This window comes from Crinia signifera, chromosome 3 (assembly GCF_055691185.1).
Source record: "Crinia signifera chromosome 3, ASM5569118v1, whole genome shotgun sequence".
Taxonomy (NCBI): Eukaryota; Metazoa; Chordata; class Amphibia; order Anura; family Myobatrachidae; genus Crinia; species Crinia signifera.
The window spans coordinates 30813198-30831027 of NC_139219.1; the positions used below are offsets into that span (position 1 = coordinate 30813198).

General features: G+C 42.7%; 1 protein-coding gene across 1 annotated transcript in view; it reads left to right on the plus strand.

Moving 5' to 3' along the window:
• The window catches only part of LOC146062856 (calpain-8-like), a 57510-nt gene that overhangs the window by 37670 nt on the left and 2010 nt on the right, over window positions 1-17830 (plus strand). Inside the window, 10 exon segments of the mRNA XM_083174862.1 lie at window positions 845-856; window positions 3208-3212; window positions 3414-3644; window positions 4569-4605; window positions 5111-5173; window positions 6411-6468; window positions 7632-7696; window positions 8847-8915; window positions 16992-17070; window positions 17570-17686. Of these exon segments, the coding sequence (XP_083030988.1) occupies window positions 845-856; window positions 3208-3212; window positions 3414-3644; window positions 4569-4605; window positions 5111-5173; window positions 6411-6468; window positions 7632-7696; window positions 8847-8915; window positions 16992-17070; window positions 17570-17686 (736 nt within the window).

A 17830-nucleotide genomic window follows, 5' to 3' on the forward strand; every position in this document is an offset into this window, starting at 1 on the left:
CGGCATAAGGAAGTAAATCTTGCCTCGGCATAAGGGAGTAAATCGTGACTCGGCATAAGGGAGTAAATCGTGACTCTGCATAAGGGAGTAAATCGTGCCTCGGCATAAGGGAGTAAATTGTGACTCGGCATAAGGGAGTAAATCGTGACTCGGTATAAGGGAGTAAATCGTGACTCGGCATAAGGGAGTAAAACGTGACTCAGCATAAGGGAGTAAATTGTGACTCGGCATAAGGGAGTAAATCGTGACTCGGTATAAGGGAGTAAATCGTGACTCGGCATAAGGAAGTAAATCGTGACTCGGCATAAGGGAGTAAATTGTGACTCGGCATAAGGGAGTAAATCGTGACTCGGTATAAGGGAGTAAATCGTGACTCGGCATAAGGAAGTAAATCTTGCCTCGGCATAAGGGAGTAAATCGTGACTCAGCATAAGGGAGTAAATCGTGCCTCGGTGTAAGGGAGTAAATTGTGACTCAGCATAAGGGAGTAAATTGGGACTCAGTTTAAGGGAGTAAATCGTGACTCGGCATAAGGGAGTGACTCGGTTTAAGGGAGCAACTACAGATACTGCAACTCAGACCCTTACGGTCCAATAAACTAATACTGCTTTCACATTGCACAGCCGGGTCGCAGCTCAATTTCTCCAAATCACTGTCTGCTTCATAAACATAGATTAGGTATTAAATGGAAAAAGTATAAACGCATTAATCCAAAATACATACAGGCTTTATGGATGCACCCATGTAATCCCATCACTATATAAAATATAATGCTTATTTCAAGTCTGAGCTATTAGAAAGAGATTTACAACATTTACAGTCTCTTTGTTCTCCTTTTCTGCAGGTCCCCAATGAGGTATGACGTCCTTGCTGTCCCCTACACTCCGGAAGGTCCAGGACTCTCTCTGTCTGTCATTAAAGACCTATGCTCATAGCCAGTACTTTCTGTTCACCCTAATATCACAAGTCATATTTTCTCTGTATACATTTCTGTGTGCCAAATTCCACATCCGTTGTGCATTGTATATGTCTCTCTACACCTGCTTCTCTCTACACCTGCTTCTCTCTACACCTGCTTCTCTCTACACCTGCTTCTCTCTCTGCTCTGTATATGTCCCTATACACCTGCTTCTCTCTCTGCTCTGTATATGTCCCTCTACACCTGCTTCTCTCTCTGCTCTGTATATGTCCCTCTACACCTGCTTCTCTCTACACCTGCTTCTCTCTCTGCTCTGTATATGTCCCTATACACCTGCTTCTCTCTCTGCTCTGTATATGTCCCTCTACACCTGCTTCTCTCTCTGCTCTGTATATGTCCCTCTACACCTGCTTCTCTCTACACCTGCTTCTCTCTCTGCTCTGTATATGTCCCTATACACCTGCTTCTCTCTCTGCTCTGTATATGTCCCTATACACCTGCTTCTCTCTCTGCTCTGTATATGTCCCTATACGGCTGCTTCTCACACTACCTACCCTTAAGGTGCCCACAGACGCATCAATTATCGAATGCGTTTTGTACTTTTTAAGCACAAATTGCATCTTATGTACAATTATTGGATGGTGTTTATGTTCCCTGGAGCCCGATATTGTATGTCTAAAAAAGTATGTGCTGCACGTACTTTTTAGACTACATCTGAAATTTAACATTACAAACATGGGTTTATCACATGCATCCAAGTGCACATCTCATAGCAAGCTGGAAGAAAAATTGTATAGAACCATTGTACAGTCAAAAACGCATAGCACAGTACAATTGTAGCGTCTGTGGGCACCTTAACTCTGTACTTATTTTCTTTTCTCTATGTTAACACTATCTTTCTGAACTACACTGTTGTACCAGAGCCATGATTCCTCAATCCTGCGCATTCCCTATTCACTCTGCATGCTTTCTGCCCCCGGGTGTGTTGTGGCATGGGCCACTGTGCAAAGGGGTCAAGGGTGCAGGTGGAGGGGGGAGAGGAGGATAGGAGGAGGGAGAGGAGGGAGAGGACTATTTTGTCCATTCTCTTTACCTGCTGCATACCTCCCAACTGTCCCACTTACTGCGGGAACATCCCGATATTCTGGGATGTTCCTGCATCCCGCCCGGGGCCGCCATTGTCCCACGGTGGGGGGGGGACAGTTGGGAGTCCCCCCAGCCTGGCAAGAATAGACGCTGTGCGCATGCGCACAGCGTCTATTCAGCGCCGACGTGCGGCGGAAAACGGGGCGCGGCCGGAGGACGCGCGAGAGTCCCGACCTCCAGACTGCACAATTTGGGAGGTATACTGCTGCCTCATGTCCTGACCATCCCTGCCATGCTCACTTCTTGCCCCAGGTCTCCTTACCTGCACCTCATGGTCTGTCTCCCTCTCCTTCTAGATTGTAAGCTCCTTAGAGCAGGGCCCTCCTCCCTCCTGTTCTCACAGCACTTTCTTGCCTTTCAATTACAGCTCTCTTACTCTGTATACCCTGTACTGTTATAATGTGTTACATATATATATATATATATATATATGCACTAAAAGTGTAGCCCTAAATAATGGCCATGTCCATTTTCGTTCCCTGATGACCAACAATCCAATCCTGAGGGCTAGTTTTGTGACCGTGGCCACACGGGTGTATACTGTTAATGCATCATTATGTGGATATAAATGGATTTCATCATTGGAAATAATAACAGCTTTGGGACTAATACATTGGTGGGATGGGAGCAGAACACTACAGAAGGGCCAACACTACGCCCCACCATGGGTAACCCCGTATATTGGGTGATACGTTACAGCTCACCAGTTTTTTTGAGGGTTCCCTCAGCACAAAAGGAATCGAGGAGCCAGACGAGGGGCCTCAACCGTTTAGATATGTGTGGTGTCCTCTATTATGGAAGGAAACTGATCTTCTCCGTTACGGTATTCGGTCGACGGATCTACGATATCTAGAACGACCATGTTAAGGTTGACTACGCTTAGTTGAACCCTTCTAGTTAGATGCCTAAAGATAATTGGCCGCATCTAGATCAACAATAATGGAAGTTAGATGCCAGGGTTAGAGCGACTGGAGCGTAGTCAACAGTCACATGGCCGACATGAGTTTTAGAGTGAGAATGTAATAGAGGGGACCCCTGTGACCTTCGGCACCAAAAAAAGTTCAACTCATGTCGACCATGTGACCATCAACCACTCTCGTCACTCTAACGCTGACATCTAACTTCCTCTACTGTTGCTCTAGATGCGGTAAACTATCTATAGACATTTAACTGGACGGGTTCCATTAAGGGTGGTCAATCTAGACAGCGTTGATCCGCGATACAATAACCCTCTGTTACACGGTGCAGAATATAATACAGAATAAAGACAGATAATACAGAATACAGTAGATGTAATATAATATAGAGATTAAGGCAGAGACCGGCCATATATGAAACTATAACTAAGCTCTGTATTTCCATATCTGTGTCAGACCCTCTCCGAGGCCCCCATGGGGAAGGACTTCTTCCAGAAGAATAAAGAGGTTGCTCGTGTAGACATCTACAGAAACACCCGTGAGGTGTCAAACCGGTACCAGCTTCCGATCGGGAAATACCTGATTGTTACAACAACCTACAAACCCAACAATGAAGCCGATTTCTGCCTCCGAATCTTCACAGAGAGAGATGTTTCAGCTCTGTAAGTGGAAGATCTCAGTGTTACTGCGAGCCCATGTAACCGACCAAATGCTAGCTTGTAGCACACATATACCATCTCTCACCTGGTGACACAATTCTACCACTGGCACCTTCTTGCCCGTCCCCTGCACCTTCTTGCTACCCCCACCAGCTTCCTTCTGCCGAAGCACATGGGTATGGTTCTGGGCTATAATTGGATAGCATAATAATGACCATCGGTCACAAAGCAGCCCATTTATCGGACCAAAAATGAATGCATGTAATTCAGGGTTGCCTACTTTTAGGCCGCCCTGTCCGGGAGAGCTAGAGGAAGCGGGAGACAGGACCGGGTCCCCCTTAGTTTAATGAGAAAGCGCCGGATCCCGGGTCAGACTCGGGATTGAGATCCTGATTCCGACCCGGCAAAGCGATGTGAATGGGGTGTCAGTCAGCTTGATTATACCATCAGTGAATAAGCAGGGATAGCCATAAAAGCTGGTCTGTAGGCGTGCCTGGTGGACCGCCACTGTGTAAGATGATGTGGGGTTTTTTTGTGTATTTAACAACGAGAAGCTTTATTTGTTTGTTTTGTGCCACATTAGAGAGATCTTTGTACTTTAATTAATTCCTAATCAGATATGCATTTGTTACAGACAAAAGAAATGGTTCAAACCATGGGCGCCAGTGGGACGTAAGGGCTAAATTTTCTAGGGTTTCTAAAAATGAAATGGTGCAGTTGCTCATAGCAACCAATGAGATTCAGTCTATCATTTCTCTAATGCATCCTAGAAAATGATATAGAGAATCTGGTTGCTATGAACGAAGTCGCCACTTCCTTTTTAGAACCTTTATTAAATTTACCCCTTAGTGAACCAGTTTTTTTTAATTGATTTATCAATATTACCAGGATATATGTTGTCACTGATTGACATTTATTGTATTTTAGTGACGTTGGAAATGGGGTGGATACACATGTGTATGAGGTAAAATATACAGAGGAGTATCATTATCAGTTATAAATGTACAGCATGTATGTGGCAATCACCAACATTTTATGTCCTGTTCATTATCATGAAGGATGACTAGTTGCAATGACCGGTGGCAGACATTACCATATTGGAATTTTTTTTTACCTAAATACTCGTTGCCAGGAGTTCATGTTCATTGACTGGAGTTATATGCTCATTGCCAGGAGTTCATGTTCATTGACTGGAGTTATATGCTCGTTGCCAGGAGTTCATGTTCATTGACTGGAGTTATATGCTCGCTGCCAGGAGTTCATGTTCATTGACTGGAGTTATATGCTCGTTGTGAGGGTTTTATACTTGTTGTCAGGGGTTACATGCTCATTGCCACAGAGCTACATGCTCGTTGCCACGGAGCTACATGCCCATTGCCAGGGGCAGCACTGCGATTTTGCACAGTGGCCGATTACAGAACGACTGTGCATGCATTACATTAATTATTTATTTATTTTGTTCCTTGCAGCCATTATCGGATTCCGCACCAGACACAGAGTCTCCTGATGGATCTGAGGAACAGACTGAAGAGGTAACATAACTAATTTTTTTATGTTGGATTGTAAGCTCTTGTGACTAGGGGCATCAGTTTAGTTGAAGTGATTTGCTACAGTGCTTTCATGTAACACTGCTGACAGTACAGTATACGGCGGCCGGTCCTTACAGGAAAAGTTCCATGGTAGCCAGCAGGCATAGAGTTTATGTTGTGATTAACGGATCTATAGATACAAACAGCGATGAGGGAATAATACATCTTGTGGTGTGACTGGGGTAATGTGGTGTGACTGGGGCAGTGAGGTGTGACTGGGGCATTATGGTGTGACTGCGGTACTGTAGTGTGACTGGGGCAGCGTGGTGTGATTGAGACAGTGTAATGTTACCGAGGTAGTGTGGTGTGACTGGGGCAGTGTAATGTTACCAGAGTAGTGTAATGTTACCTGGGCAGTGTGGTGTGACTGGGGCAGTGTGGTGTTACGGGGGCAGTGTGGAGTGACTGGGGCAGTGATATGTTACCAGGGCAGTGTGGAGTGACTGGGGCAGTGAGGTGTGACTGGGGCATTATGGTGTGACTGCGGTACTGTGTAGTGTGACTGGGGCAGCGTGGTGTGATTGAGACAGTGTAATGTTACCGAGGTAGTGTGGTGTGACTGGGGCAGTGTAATGTTACCAGAGTAGTGTAATGTTACCTGGGCAGTGTGGTGTGACTGGGGCAGTGTGGTGTTACGGGGGCAGTGTGGAGTGACTGGGGCAGTGTAATGTTACCAGAGTAGTGTAATGTTACCTGGGCAGTGTGGTGTGACTGGGGCAGTGTGGAGTGACTGGGGCAGTGTGGAGTGACTGGGGCAGGATAATGTTACCGGAGTAGTGTGGTGTGACTGGGGCAGTGTAATGTTACTGAAGTAGTGTAATGTTACAGGGGTAGTGTGGTGTGTCTGTAATTGTATGATGTGATGGGGTAGTGTAGAACCATGTGCAGTAATGCGATTAGCCCGTATTCAGTAAGGACTGGGTGCAGAACCAGGCGCAGTAATGCGATGAATCTGCTTTCAGCAAGGACTGGGTGCAGAACCAGGTGCAGTAATGCGATGAATCTGCTTTCAGCAAGGACTGGGTGCAGAACCAGGTGCAGTAATGCGATTAGCCCGTATTCAGTAAGGACTGGGTGCAAAACCAGGTGCAGTAATGCGATTATGGCTGTATTATTTCCATATTACATGATGTGGAGGATCTGCTACTTATAGCATCTTTACTGCACGTTTCTCTATCAGGAAGGTGAATACAATTTGGAGGAACTGAGGAATGTCCTGAACCAGAGGTTACTGGAGCGTAAGTCAGGGGTGGATACAGAACAAAATGACCGGGGGCCACCATGACTGGCGAAGAGGGTGAAGGAGGGCTATATGCATGCACTAAAGATGCGCATGCTACTGGAAAATTGTGCGTGACCATGCAACAAGTGTCATGTCCTCCAATGAAATTCCATATATGTATGATGGGGAGAGTGTGACAGGAGAGAAAGAGGATGATGGGGAGATAGTGATGCAGGGGAAAGGCAGCGGGTGACAGGGAGAGATAGTGGGAGATGAAGAGGCAGCGGGTGACAGGAAGAGATAGCGGGAGATGAAGATGCAGAGGGTGACAGGAAGAGATAATGGGAGATGAAGAGGCAGAGGGGGACAGGGAGAGGCAGCGGGTGACAGGAAGAGATAGTGGGAGATGAAGAGGCAGAGGGGGACAGGGAGAGGCAGCGGGTGACAGGAAGAGATAATGGGAGATGAAGAGGCAGAGGGGGACAGGGAGAGGCAGCGGGTGACAGGAAGAGATAATGGGAGATGAAGAGGCAGAGGGGGACAGGGAGAGGCAGAAGGTGACAGTAGAGGGTGAACGTAAGAAACATTTGTGTAATGTCAAGGAATGGGTGATGGGAATGGGTTATGGATGACTGGCCAACGGTCGGAATCCCATTGGTCCGCATGCCGACGTATAAATCCAGACTGTCCAACAGTCGGGATCCCAACCAGCAGGGGCTATTCTCCCTTGTGGTAGTCCATGTCCCCCATGAGAATAGAACCTGTGGCAAGCGCAGCAAGCCTGCAAGGGGCTTTTTTTTTGCGTTTGCCGCGCCTCCCCCCCCCCCACTGCCGGAGTACCGGTGGCCAGTATTCCACTATCAACAGTCATACCACATCTGATGGGAAGGCAGTGAGTGATACATGGGGAGGCAGATGGTGACGGGGGAGAGGCTACAGGTGACAGCAAAGAGACCGGTATATATGGTTGGAGTCGGAGAGAAAGTGAGTGGTGCGGAAAGGCAGTGGGTGACAGGGACAAGGTGTTGGGTAGAGGCAGTAAGTGACAGGGAGAGGGAGTAGGTGAGACAGAAGGGCATATACCTTGCCCCACCGCCCGCCCCCCATGACTCCGCCCATACAGTAAATGCATTATTACCCCATATGTTTCTGCGTACAAAATGTATTTTTTTTGTGCAGGTCCAGATATTAAAACGGACGGATTCAATCTGGGAACATGCAGGGAAATGATTAATCTGCTGGATGTATCCTTCTGTAGTGATACTGATGTGTGCCAGTATAGAGGGCAGACTTCTCCTTGCTGGAGAAGAGGACAAGTAATGATGATTCTGCTGAGAGTACACTTGCCTACTTTGGAAAAGGCATGTCAGGGAGATGTGAAATACACCTATAAGCGCAGTGGGCGTGTACTGCTACATCTGATCGTGTCGCCGTGAAATTACATATCCAAATGTTGATGAGCCCCAAAGCAGTCAGTAGGATCTACTTTACTTGTTGCAGAAAAGACAATGATACGTGTCAGAGCTTGTTCATGTATTGTGTCTTACATGCGGTTCTAGATAAGTGGCCATGAAGTACATGAAGCCATAAGGATCATTGGGGCAGATGTATTAAGCTTTAACAAGAGATAAATGCAAGGATGATAAATACAGATAAACGTCCAGCCAATCAGCTCCTAACTGTCAAGTTACAGGCTGTGTTTCAAAAAAGCCAGTTAGGAGGTGATTGGTTAGACGTTTATCTCTCTTTACCACCCTTGAATTTATCTCTTGTTTAAGGCTTAATACATCTGCCCTATTGTGCCTTATGATCAGTACAGGGACATGGCGCTGGTGATTATCATTGATAACACTGATTTCTTTTCCACAAAAAACAGCTGCATAATATGGGTAAGGTGAAATCAGGGAGATTACTAGACTCTGCAGGGAGAGAGGGAGATCTCGACTATTTCAGGGAGTCTCCTGCAGATTGCAGGAGGGTAGGCAACTATGGCTGGAAGAGAAGGGAATTTGGCACATATAGAGTACAGTAATTGCACAGACACAGCCACCATCCCGGTAGTTCCCACATGCATTAAACAGTCCTTCAGTCCTAGCGTACTGATATCCTTGAAATGGCTCCAGTCTGTTGTCCATGGTGGGGAAACAACAACATGGTAATATCATGTGATGACTCAAAGCCAATCAGGGGCCGGTGTTGAGTGCTGTCAGACTTCATATCATTAATGTAATAATACCTATCAGTCTCTTAGGCATAATACTGATATCATGCAGGTATGTGATACGGTGACATTGGAAGCCTCTGCAACATGCAGTACATGTAACATACTCTACTTATGTATGATCCGGTCAGATATCTGATCGCTGGTAACGGCCTTAACTACGGCACGCACAGGAGGACAATACCGGGACCCTGAGTATCGCAGAGTTCCGGACCCTCTGGAAGAAGTTAGAGAATTACATGGTAAGGCTGCATGTTATACTCATTGCATGGATACTATGGATGGATGAATACTTCTGAAAAGTCAATCTGCATTTATCTGTAGATACCGGATTTGTCGAAAGGCTAAAGCTGGGTATACATTAGCCGATATGTAACCAGCGCAATATCGCCGCAGACGGGACCCAATGTCAGCAGCAACTGAACACCGGCAGCGGCCATGCTGCATTCCTCTGCATGACCCTCGCTAGTGATAGGAGTGGGCATCACTAGCGACATAGCGGGTACACACTAGACGATGTGCCCCATATGTCGGTCCAATACGTCGGATCGGATGACATATTGCCCAGTGTGTACCCAGCAAAACGCTGCTCCTTACCTCTATGGGGGGGAATTCAAGTGTTTTATGTACCAAGGGAAGAATTCAATTATTTAGTTTCTGTTGTATCTTAAACTTATATATTTTCTTAGAATATTTATATATTATGAATTGCAAAAATGGGGTTCGGGGGAGGAGGAGGTAATAATCCGCACACTGGTAATTTAAACCCTTCTGATTTTTTGGGGTCTATAGAGGCCGCCTTGTCATAAGTTTTTTATGGCGGGGGTGCTATCCGGGCAAACTGGATACGATACGGTTGAAGAAGAAGAAAAAGAAATTGCACTATGGATGCACACCTAGAAAGATAATTTTTGTTTTAAAAAGGTTTGATACTTTATTAAACTCATTATTAAAAAATAAGGGGGAGTTTATCCGTGTTCGTTGAATATATAGGTTCATGGGTATTCCCACCTTATTGGTTGTGAAATAGGTAAGAATTAAAAGGTTTTAGACGCACATAAACAAACAAACATATAATGTGATTGGCCAAATGGCACTTTATAAAGAGTAGAAAGTGTGCATAAAGATTAAAAAATAGGCCTTGAATTCTATGTGGTTGTTTTTAGTTCATACACTGCCAAATAAACTCTGTAATTTCCTACAGTCTCTGGGTGATACAATATTTCAAATAAATGGCAAACTGACTGAAGTTGTGTCTGTTGTATTACTCATATATTGGATACTCTTTCCTTCTAATTTATTGTTGCTATTTATTTTGTAGCAATTTATGTGGAGGAATAGTTGTGCAGTTCTTATGCAGAGTCTTTAATGATGCTCTGCTGACCTCTTGTGGTTGTTCAGCACAATTGCAGTTATATATACTGTTTTTTCATATGACCATTAATACCTTCAATTAGGGTTTGTGGTCATATGATTTTATTATTTTGTCTGCTATACAGCAGTATCTGGCCAGATGATTTTACTTCATTTATTTTTTACACATTTCGGGGAATTCAGCTATGGATTTCAGTGCTGCTTTTAAATCTTGGCATACACTGGATTGTTTCATGAGTTGCCGTATTTAGTTTGTCTAATATCTTACGGAGGACAGCATATTAGTGGGCATGTTCTCTCACAGCATGCCAAACCAAAATGCTGTTATTAGTACATAAATCCTGTGTTTCTTCCAATGTGTATTAATGGTCTGCTGGCCTTGTAACAGTATATTGTCTGCACAGATTTATTATTCTATACAGCCTGCTTATTCACCTTCCAATAGGGGTAATGGCTCTATAGATCCTCTACATTCAGGGTAGGAGACCACTGTCAAGGGTACCATTACTTAGTGAACAATTTCTTATAACTCCACCTATATTTCCCAATATGTGGTTTGGGTTGTGTTATCAATTATAAACTCTCTCACAGTATATAATTAATACTATCAATTCTTGGCTGTTATCCACCCTTTGGAATTCAGTATTTAATTCTGATCCTGTTTATCTATATATCAAGGTGGAAATATTTTTATCTGACATTAGTGATAGTTTGCTGACCTCTGGTGGTTAGTATGCAATATTGCACCTATAGGTACCAGCAACTATAGCAGCCTTGATCTTAATTGGTATTGAATTACATAGGTTTTAGGAGTTTTAAATCATTGGTTACCTCTTCCCTTAGAGGGGAGAGAGGGCAAGCCCTTCACTAAGTAAGATGGTCCTCAGAGTTTGGCGCGTGAACTTTTGTGATTATTCCTATACACTTGATTTATATCACATTTGTTTACAATAACATTATTAACATAGATAGACAATGGCCTATTGTTTTTATGTCGACACGTGTTTCACAAACATGCTTTCTCAAGACACAAGCCGATTGTCTCTGATTGAAAATATTTATTGATTCCCATCAGCCAATCATTTGGCCGCCTGGGATCACATGGTCCGCTTCTTCCTATCATGATAGCCGCTTAATGCCAGGCTCTATGAAGCTCCTTCCGCCCTTTTTTTTCCGGCGTCTGGAGCATGTGACCGGCATCTGACGTCATTCCGCAGGTCACATGGTCTGTTTAGATCAATCGCGGCTCAGTTTTGCCGTACCCGAAAGTGTCCAGCTTTGCTGGAGAACCCCGGACTCTGTATTGGGTATAATTGAGTTTTATTATTGATTCTTTTCATAAGTCAGATTTTACTTATGAGTCTGCATTTTATAGGAGGTAAGGTGACGTTCTGTAGAAGATTATTAATCTTTAATGTGGTGCTGAGGTTTTATTTGCAAATATGTGGTTTGAAGAATTTGCTTTAAAATATGCTGGTTCCGTTCGGAGCCCTGGAATCTGGATAGTTAGAGCTTGATTTTGTATATCTGTTTTTTATGGTATTTCTTCTATTGATCCATTTGATGTTTTTTACAATGATATTTCTAGGTTATTCCTTTGTCTGTCTTTGTTCTTCTGTTTTTATTGGCTTGACAGATCTATATTAGTTGGTATCTTATTGATTCTATGCTTGTTCCCTGGTGGTTTTTTACACTGATTATCCGGGTACATGATGTCATAGGAATATAGTAATTCTAGCGGAATTAGGTGTATAGTGAATATGATATTGATTTGGCTTGTGTTTGTTTTTAATAATATAAGATGGGGAAAATAAGTGATTGGTGAAGGGAAAAATTAATTTGAATTATAATAAAAAAGTGAGTTAGTGTGGGAGAAGAAAATATAGTGATATAAGATGGAGATTATGTCTCCAATTTTAATGTATGTGAATCGGACTTATAAAATTAAGTTATTGTATTCACACTTTAGTGTATTATGCATACAGTATATTTATGTATGATATGACATCAATTGGTGGATCAGTTTACTGAATTTGAGGATAAGTCTCTTATTCTAAATAGTTAATGTGGTTTTCTTTTACAGTGCTTTGAGGGATATTAACATCATATGGGTCCTGTGTATGCCCATGTGTCAATATGTATAGCATCAATTGTCAAATCAATTTATGACTTCTGGATTGTTAAATATTTTTGAGTGTCTTTTATTGGGAGTTTATTGTGGTTTTTGATATTTGAAGTTTGTTTTGGATACTCTGGTGGTCAATCAGAAGTTTTTCAGAGGAAGGGCAGATAACTATTATTTTCATTCAAGCCTCTAGGTTGTAGGCTATCCATTAGGTAGATCATTTTTGTTTCTACCTTTAAGAGTTCTTGATCTAAGTCTCCCCCTCGGATGTTTAGTTTGACATGTTTCATCACAAAGACCTTCAGATCTTTGGGGTCACTGTTGTGAACTTTCATAAAGTGTTTTGCCACAGGGGTGAGAGTTTTGAATTTTTTGTGGCCTTTTATTGCGTTTCTGATTGTGCCTACATGTTCAAGTATTCGGATTTTGAATGTTCTGCTTGTTTTTCCTATATAGGACTTATTGCAAGGGCATTGGAGATGGTAGATTACCCCTATACTCGTGCACATTATGTGTTCTGAGATCACCCATCTTTTTCCAAATTTATTCAGGTAGCTTTTGGTTGGTTCCATATATTTGCATGCCTTGCATTTTTCACACTTAGTGGAGCCTCTGATTTTAGTTTTTATTTCGGGTTCAGCAAGGTGACTGTGGACTAGGTGGTCCTTTATGCTTTTGGATCTCCGCCAGCTTGTTTGTACCTGGGTTGGGAGGACTTTTTTTAGGTCATTATCCGTTTGTAAGATTGACCAATGATTCTGGAGAATTTGTCGGATTTCTTGCCAATTTTTGTTGTATATCCCGATGAATCTCACCGGTTCTTCTTTGGTCTCTCTCGTTTTTGGTGAGAGCAGGGATTCTCTCGGGATCTTTTCCACCTCCTTTATTGATTTTTTAATGAGCCTTTTACTGTAGCCTCTCTCGGTGAAGCGTTCGGTCAGTTCTTTCTGTCGAGTTAGATATGTATCTTGATTTGAGCAGTTCCTTTTGGTGCGTATAAGCTCCCCCTTTGGAATGGCCTTGATAGTACTTGGCAGGTGGGAGCTGGACGCATGGAGGATGCTGTTCGTCGCGGTATCTTTCCGATATATATCAGTTTGGATGTTACCTTCACCGTCTATTTCAATTGTCAGGTCCAGGAATTGGATTTTTCTTTGGCTTGCTTCATGTGTGAGCCTAAGGTTAAGATCATTGGTGTTCGGTGTCCTCATAAATTCATCCAGTTCCTTTTTACTTCCCTCCCACAGGATCAGGATGTCGTCTATGTACCGGAGAAAAATGAGAATATTATCAGTGTATTTTTCATTCCGGTCTTGGAAGACAATTTCTCTCTCCCACCACCCCAGGTAGAGGTTAGCATACGTGGGGGCACACGCAGTCCGCATAGCTGTGCCTCTAACCTGGAGGTAGTGGGAGCCGTTGCACGTGAAGAAATTTTTGGTTAGAATGAACCTTAGTGAGTCTATTAAGAAGGTGTTAAATTCTTGATTTTGGTTCATATCTAAAAAAGTATTTGGTGGCTGCAATGCCCTTGTCATGGTTTATACTTGTGTATAGGCTCTCTACGTCGCACGTGACGAGCCATGTACCTTCTGTAACCGACAGATAAATCAATAAATATTTTCAATCAGAGACAATCGGCTTGTGTCTTGAGAAAGCATGTTTGTGAAACACGTGTCGACATAAAAACAATAGGCCATTGTCTATCTATGTTAATAATGTTATTGTAAACAAATGTGATATAAATCAAGTGTATAGGAATAATCACAAAAGTTCACGCGCCAAACTCTGAGGACCATCTTGCTTAGTGAAGGGCTTGCCCTCTCTCCCCTCTAAGGGAAGAGGTAACCCCTGATTTAAAACTCCTAAAACCTATGTAATTCAATACCAATTAAGATCAAGGCTGCTATAGTTGCTGGTACCCAGGGCCGTCTTTTCGTATGGGCTTAATGGGCACTTGCCCAGGGGCCCCAGGTGTATAAGGGCCCAATCTTGATAGCTGAGGATCCCCTTTTTCCATGGATACCAAAATTTTGAGAATCGGCCCTGGGGAACAAGAGATATCCAACTTCAAAGCAGCAGTCCACATCTGACCTGTTAATTGCAATTCCCAGTCATATTTCTCAGGTTCTCTCTGACTTAGAGTTTTTTTGAGAGTATATTCCAAAGTCTGGGACTCTCCCCTTTCTGTCGACACTAGCGGCTTGTCTCTATCATGCCCAGGCCCAGAGATATCAGCCTTCCAGCAGCCGGTCCCTGCTCCAGCTCCAAACATCTGGTGTACAGTTTTACATTTTTGTCAATGGATTGCTCTGGCTCCTGATCTCTGATCCCCAAGTTCCCAGCACCTCCTGAAAGTTGGGACTCTATGTTTTTATACTATTGAATGAAGGCTAAGAAATCTATCTGCAGATATCTGCAGTCAAACAAGCTGCCCTTCCACCAGAAAATGATGAATAATAAGCCCACTCCATTATCCAACCCTCCCCTGCGTATAAAACACCCCCTAACTCCCTGGAAGTCATTTACAAGTGACCCTTTTTTCAGCTCAGTGCCCCCTTCCACAGGTTAGTGTTCACCCTTCCACCACCTGTGCAGTAAAGGAGTAATTAGCAGAAGTTACTGCTCCAGGTCCTACATGTTGAATGGAAGGTAGAGCACCCCCTGCCACCTGTGGGACATCAAAGCTGCTGCTGATAGCACCCCCCACCCCTAGGTGGAGAGAATGGGTAAGGGCCCCAGTGCATTGCTTTGCCCAGGGGCCCACATTGCTGTTAAGACGACCCTGCTGGTACCTATAGGTGCAATATTGCATACTAACCACCAGAGGTCAGCAAACTATCACTAATGTCAGATAGAAATATTTCCACCTTGATATATAGATAAACAGGATCAGAATTAAATACTGAATCCCAAAGGGTGGATAACAGCCAAGAATTGATAGTATTAATTATATACTGTAAGAGAGTTTATAATTGATAACACAACCCAAACCACATATTGGGAAATATAGGTGGAGTTATAAGAAATTGTTCACTAAGTAATGGTACCCTTGACAGCGGTCTCCTACCCTGAATGTAGAGGATCTATAGAGCCATTACCCCTATTGGAAGGTGAATAAGCAGGCTGTATAGAATAATAAATCTGTGCAGACAATATACTGTTACAAGGCCAGCAGACCATTAATACACATTGGAAGAAACACAGGATTTATGTACTAATAACAGCATTTTGGTTTGGCATGCTGTGAGAGAACATGCCCACTAATATGCTGTCCTCTGTAAGATATTAGACAATCTAAATACGGCAACTCATGAAACAATCCAGTGTATGCCAAGATTTAAAAGCAGCACTGAAATCCATAGCTGAATTCCCCGAAATGTGTAAAAAATAAATGAAGTAAAATCATCTGGCCAGATACTGCTGTATAGCAGACAAAATAATAAAATCATATGACCACAAACCCTAATTGAAGGTATTAATGGTCAGCAGGGCCCTCCTACCTCCAAGTCTGTCTGTTGTTACCCAGTATGTCTTATCACTGTCTACTATTGTAAAGCGCAACGGAATCTGCTGCGCTATATAAGAAACTATAAATAAATAAATAAATATGAAAAAACAGTATATATAACTGCAATTGTGCTGAACAACCACAGGAGGTCAGCAGAGCATCATTAAAGACTCTGCATAAGAACTGCACAACTATTCCTCCACATAAATTGCTACAAAATAAATAGCAACAATAAATTAGAAGGAAAGAGTATCCAATATATGAGTAATACAACAGACACAGCTTCAGTCAGTTTGCCATTTATTTGAAATATTGTATCACCCAGAGACTGTAGGAAATTACAGAGTTTATTTGGCAGTGTATGAACTAAAAACAACCACATAGAATTCAAGGCCTATTTTTTAATCTTTATGCACACTTTCTACTCTTTATAAAGTGCCATTTGGCCAATCACATTATATGTTTGTTTGTTTATGTGCGTCTAAAACCTTTTAATTCTTACCTATTTCACAACCAATAGGGTGGGAATACCCATGAACCTATAAATTCAACGAACACGGATAAACCCCCCCTTATTTTTTAATAATGAGTCTAATAAAGTATCAAACCTTTTTAAAACAAAAATTATCTTTCTTTGTGTGCATCCATAGTGCAATTTCTATATTATGAATTGGAATTATTCTTATTATTATTAGGAAGTATTTTCTATGTAGTGTAGACTATACAATCTATGGATTGGTTTCTACCGTACTTGCCAAAGTGGGGAAGCAGCATGTCACTGTCTGAGGCAGGGCCCGGCTGTGCATCACTAGGCCCCGCCTTAAAAATGTTTAGTTTTTCTGAGGAAGTGAGCAGGGCTAAATGATACAAATGTGCAATATTTAACCCCACCCAATACAAATGGCAATGCAATTCCCTTTTATGATCTCACTTTATGATCTTCACTGTGAAGCCGGTGAGATGTGGGAGATCTGGTCATTCTTACTGGGGTGTGGGAGACTTCCTGAAAAATCAGGAGTCTCCCACGACTTCTAGCTGACATTAGAGTTCATGGTCCGGCAGAGAAATATTTGGGATTTGATCAAAATTCAACATGATGATAATAAAATTGAGTTATTTAACAAAAGCATAAATGGTAGGACAAAGTATCTCATCCTGCACAAGTAATAATATATAATTGCCTCAATTCTTTTTCTTGAATTTTGTGCCAATATGTAAAATGACAAAATACTAACAACCTATTGCATGGAAATACGTCATTCATTTTACACCCAAATAAATATATTTACTATTTAATTTTTACTATAGAAAATCTTCCTGGAAGTAGACACCAACCTGACAGGAACTATTGATGCCCATGAGATGCGAAACGCGTTGCAGAAAGCAGGTGACTCGTATATAGTAGCTCATTTCTAGCATCAAAATGTTATTAATAGATATGAAACACTTACAGATGTTTTTACTTTATGTGGGTTTTTTAACCTATATTCCTTTCTACATTACTATTAATTATACTGTATAATTGTACTGATGTTTTTTAAAAGAAAAATCAACAAAATTGGATGAGTAACCCAATGCTTAATTTGTTTATGGGGTGAAAGTTTTAGAACATTGCACTATCTATCTATCTATCTATCTATCTATCACATGGCTGGTAGAATAATGCAGATCATAATGGCGCAATGGTAACGTATGCCTCCTGGCACAGGGCTGTCAGGATCAGTCGCTTACTGACCCCCTAGGTTGGCTGATGATTAACCCTATCCTAACCCTAAGCTGACCCTCATGCTCACCCTGCCAAGGGGTGTGTCTATGCTCCTATGCATTTGTTTGCTCGCTGTTGATATATGCAGTCACACATAACATTGGGCATCTTACATTTCCAGGATTTACCCTCGGCACACGGATACAGGACGTCATCACCCGGCGCTACGCAACTAAGGAGCTGTCCATTCATTTTGAGGATTTCATAGCATGTATGATGCGCCTGGAGACCTTGCTCAGTGAGTGCCGACACTGCTTTCCGCCCTATTTTATGCCGTCCCCCATTGTCTGCACCCCAGTACTCGTCTGATGCTGATGCCATGGGGGGTGGGGATTTCTACATAAGGTTCCATACAATGCTCAGTGTGTGAGCCCCTCCCCCG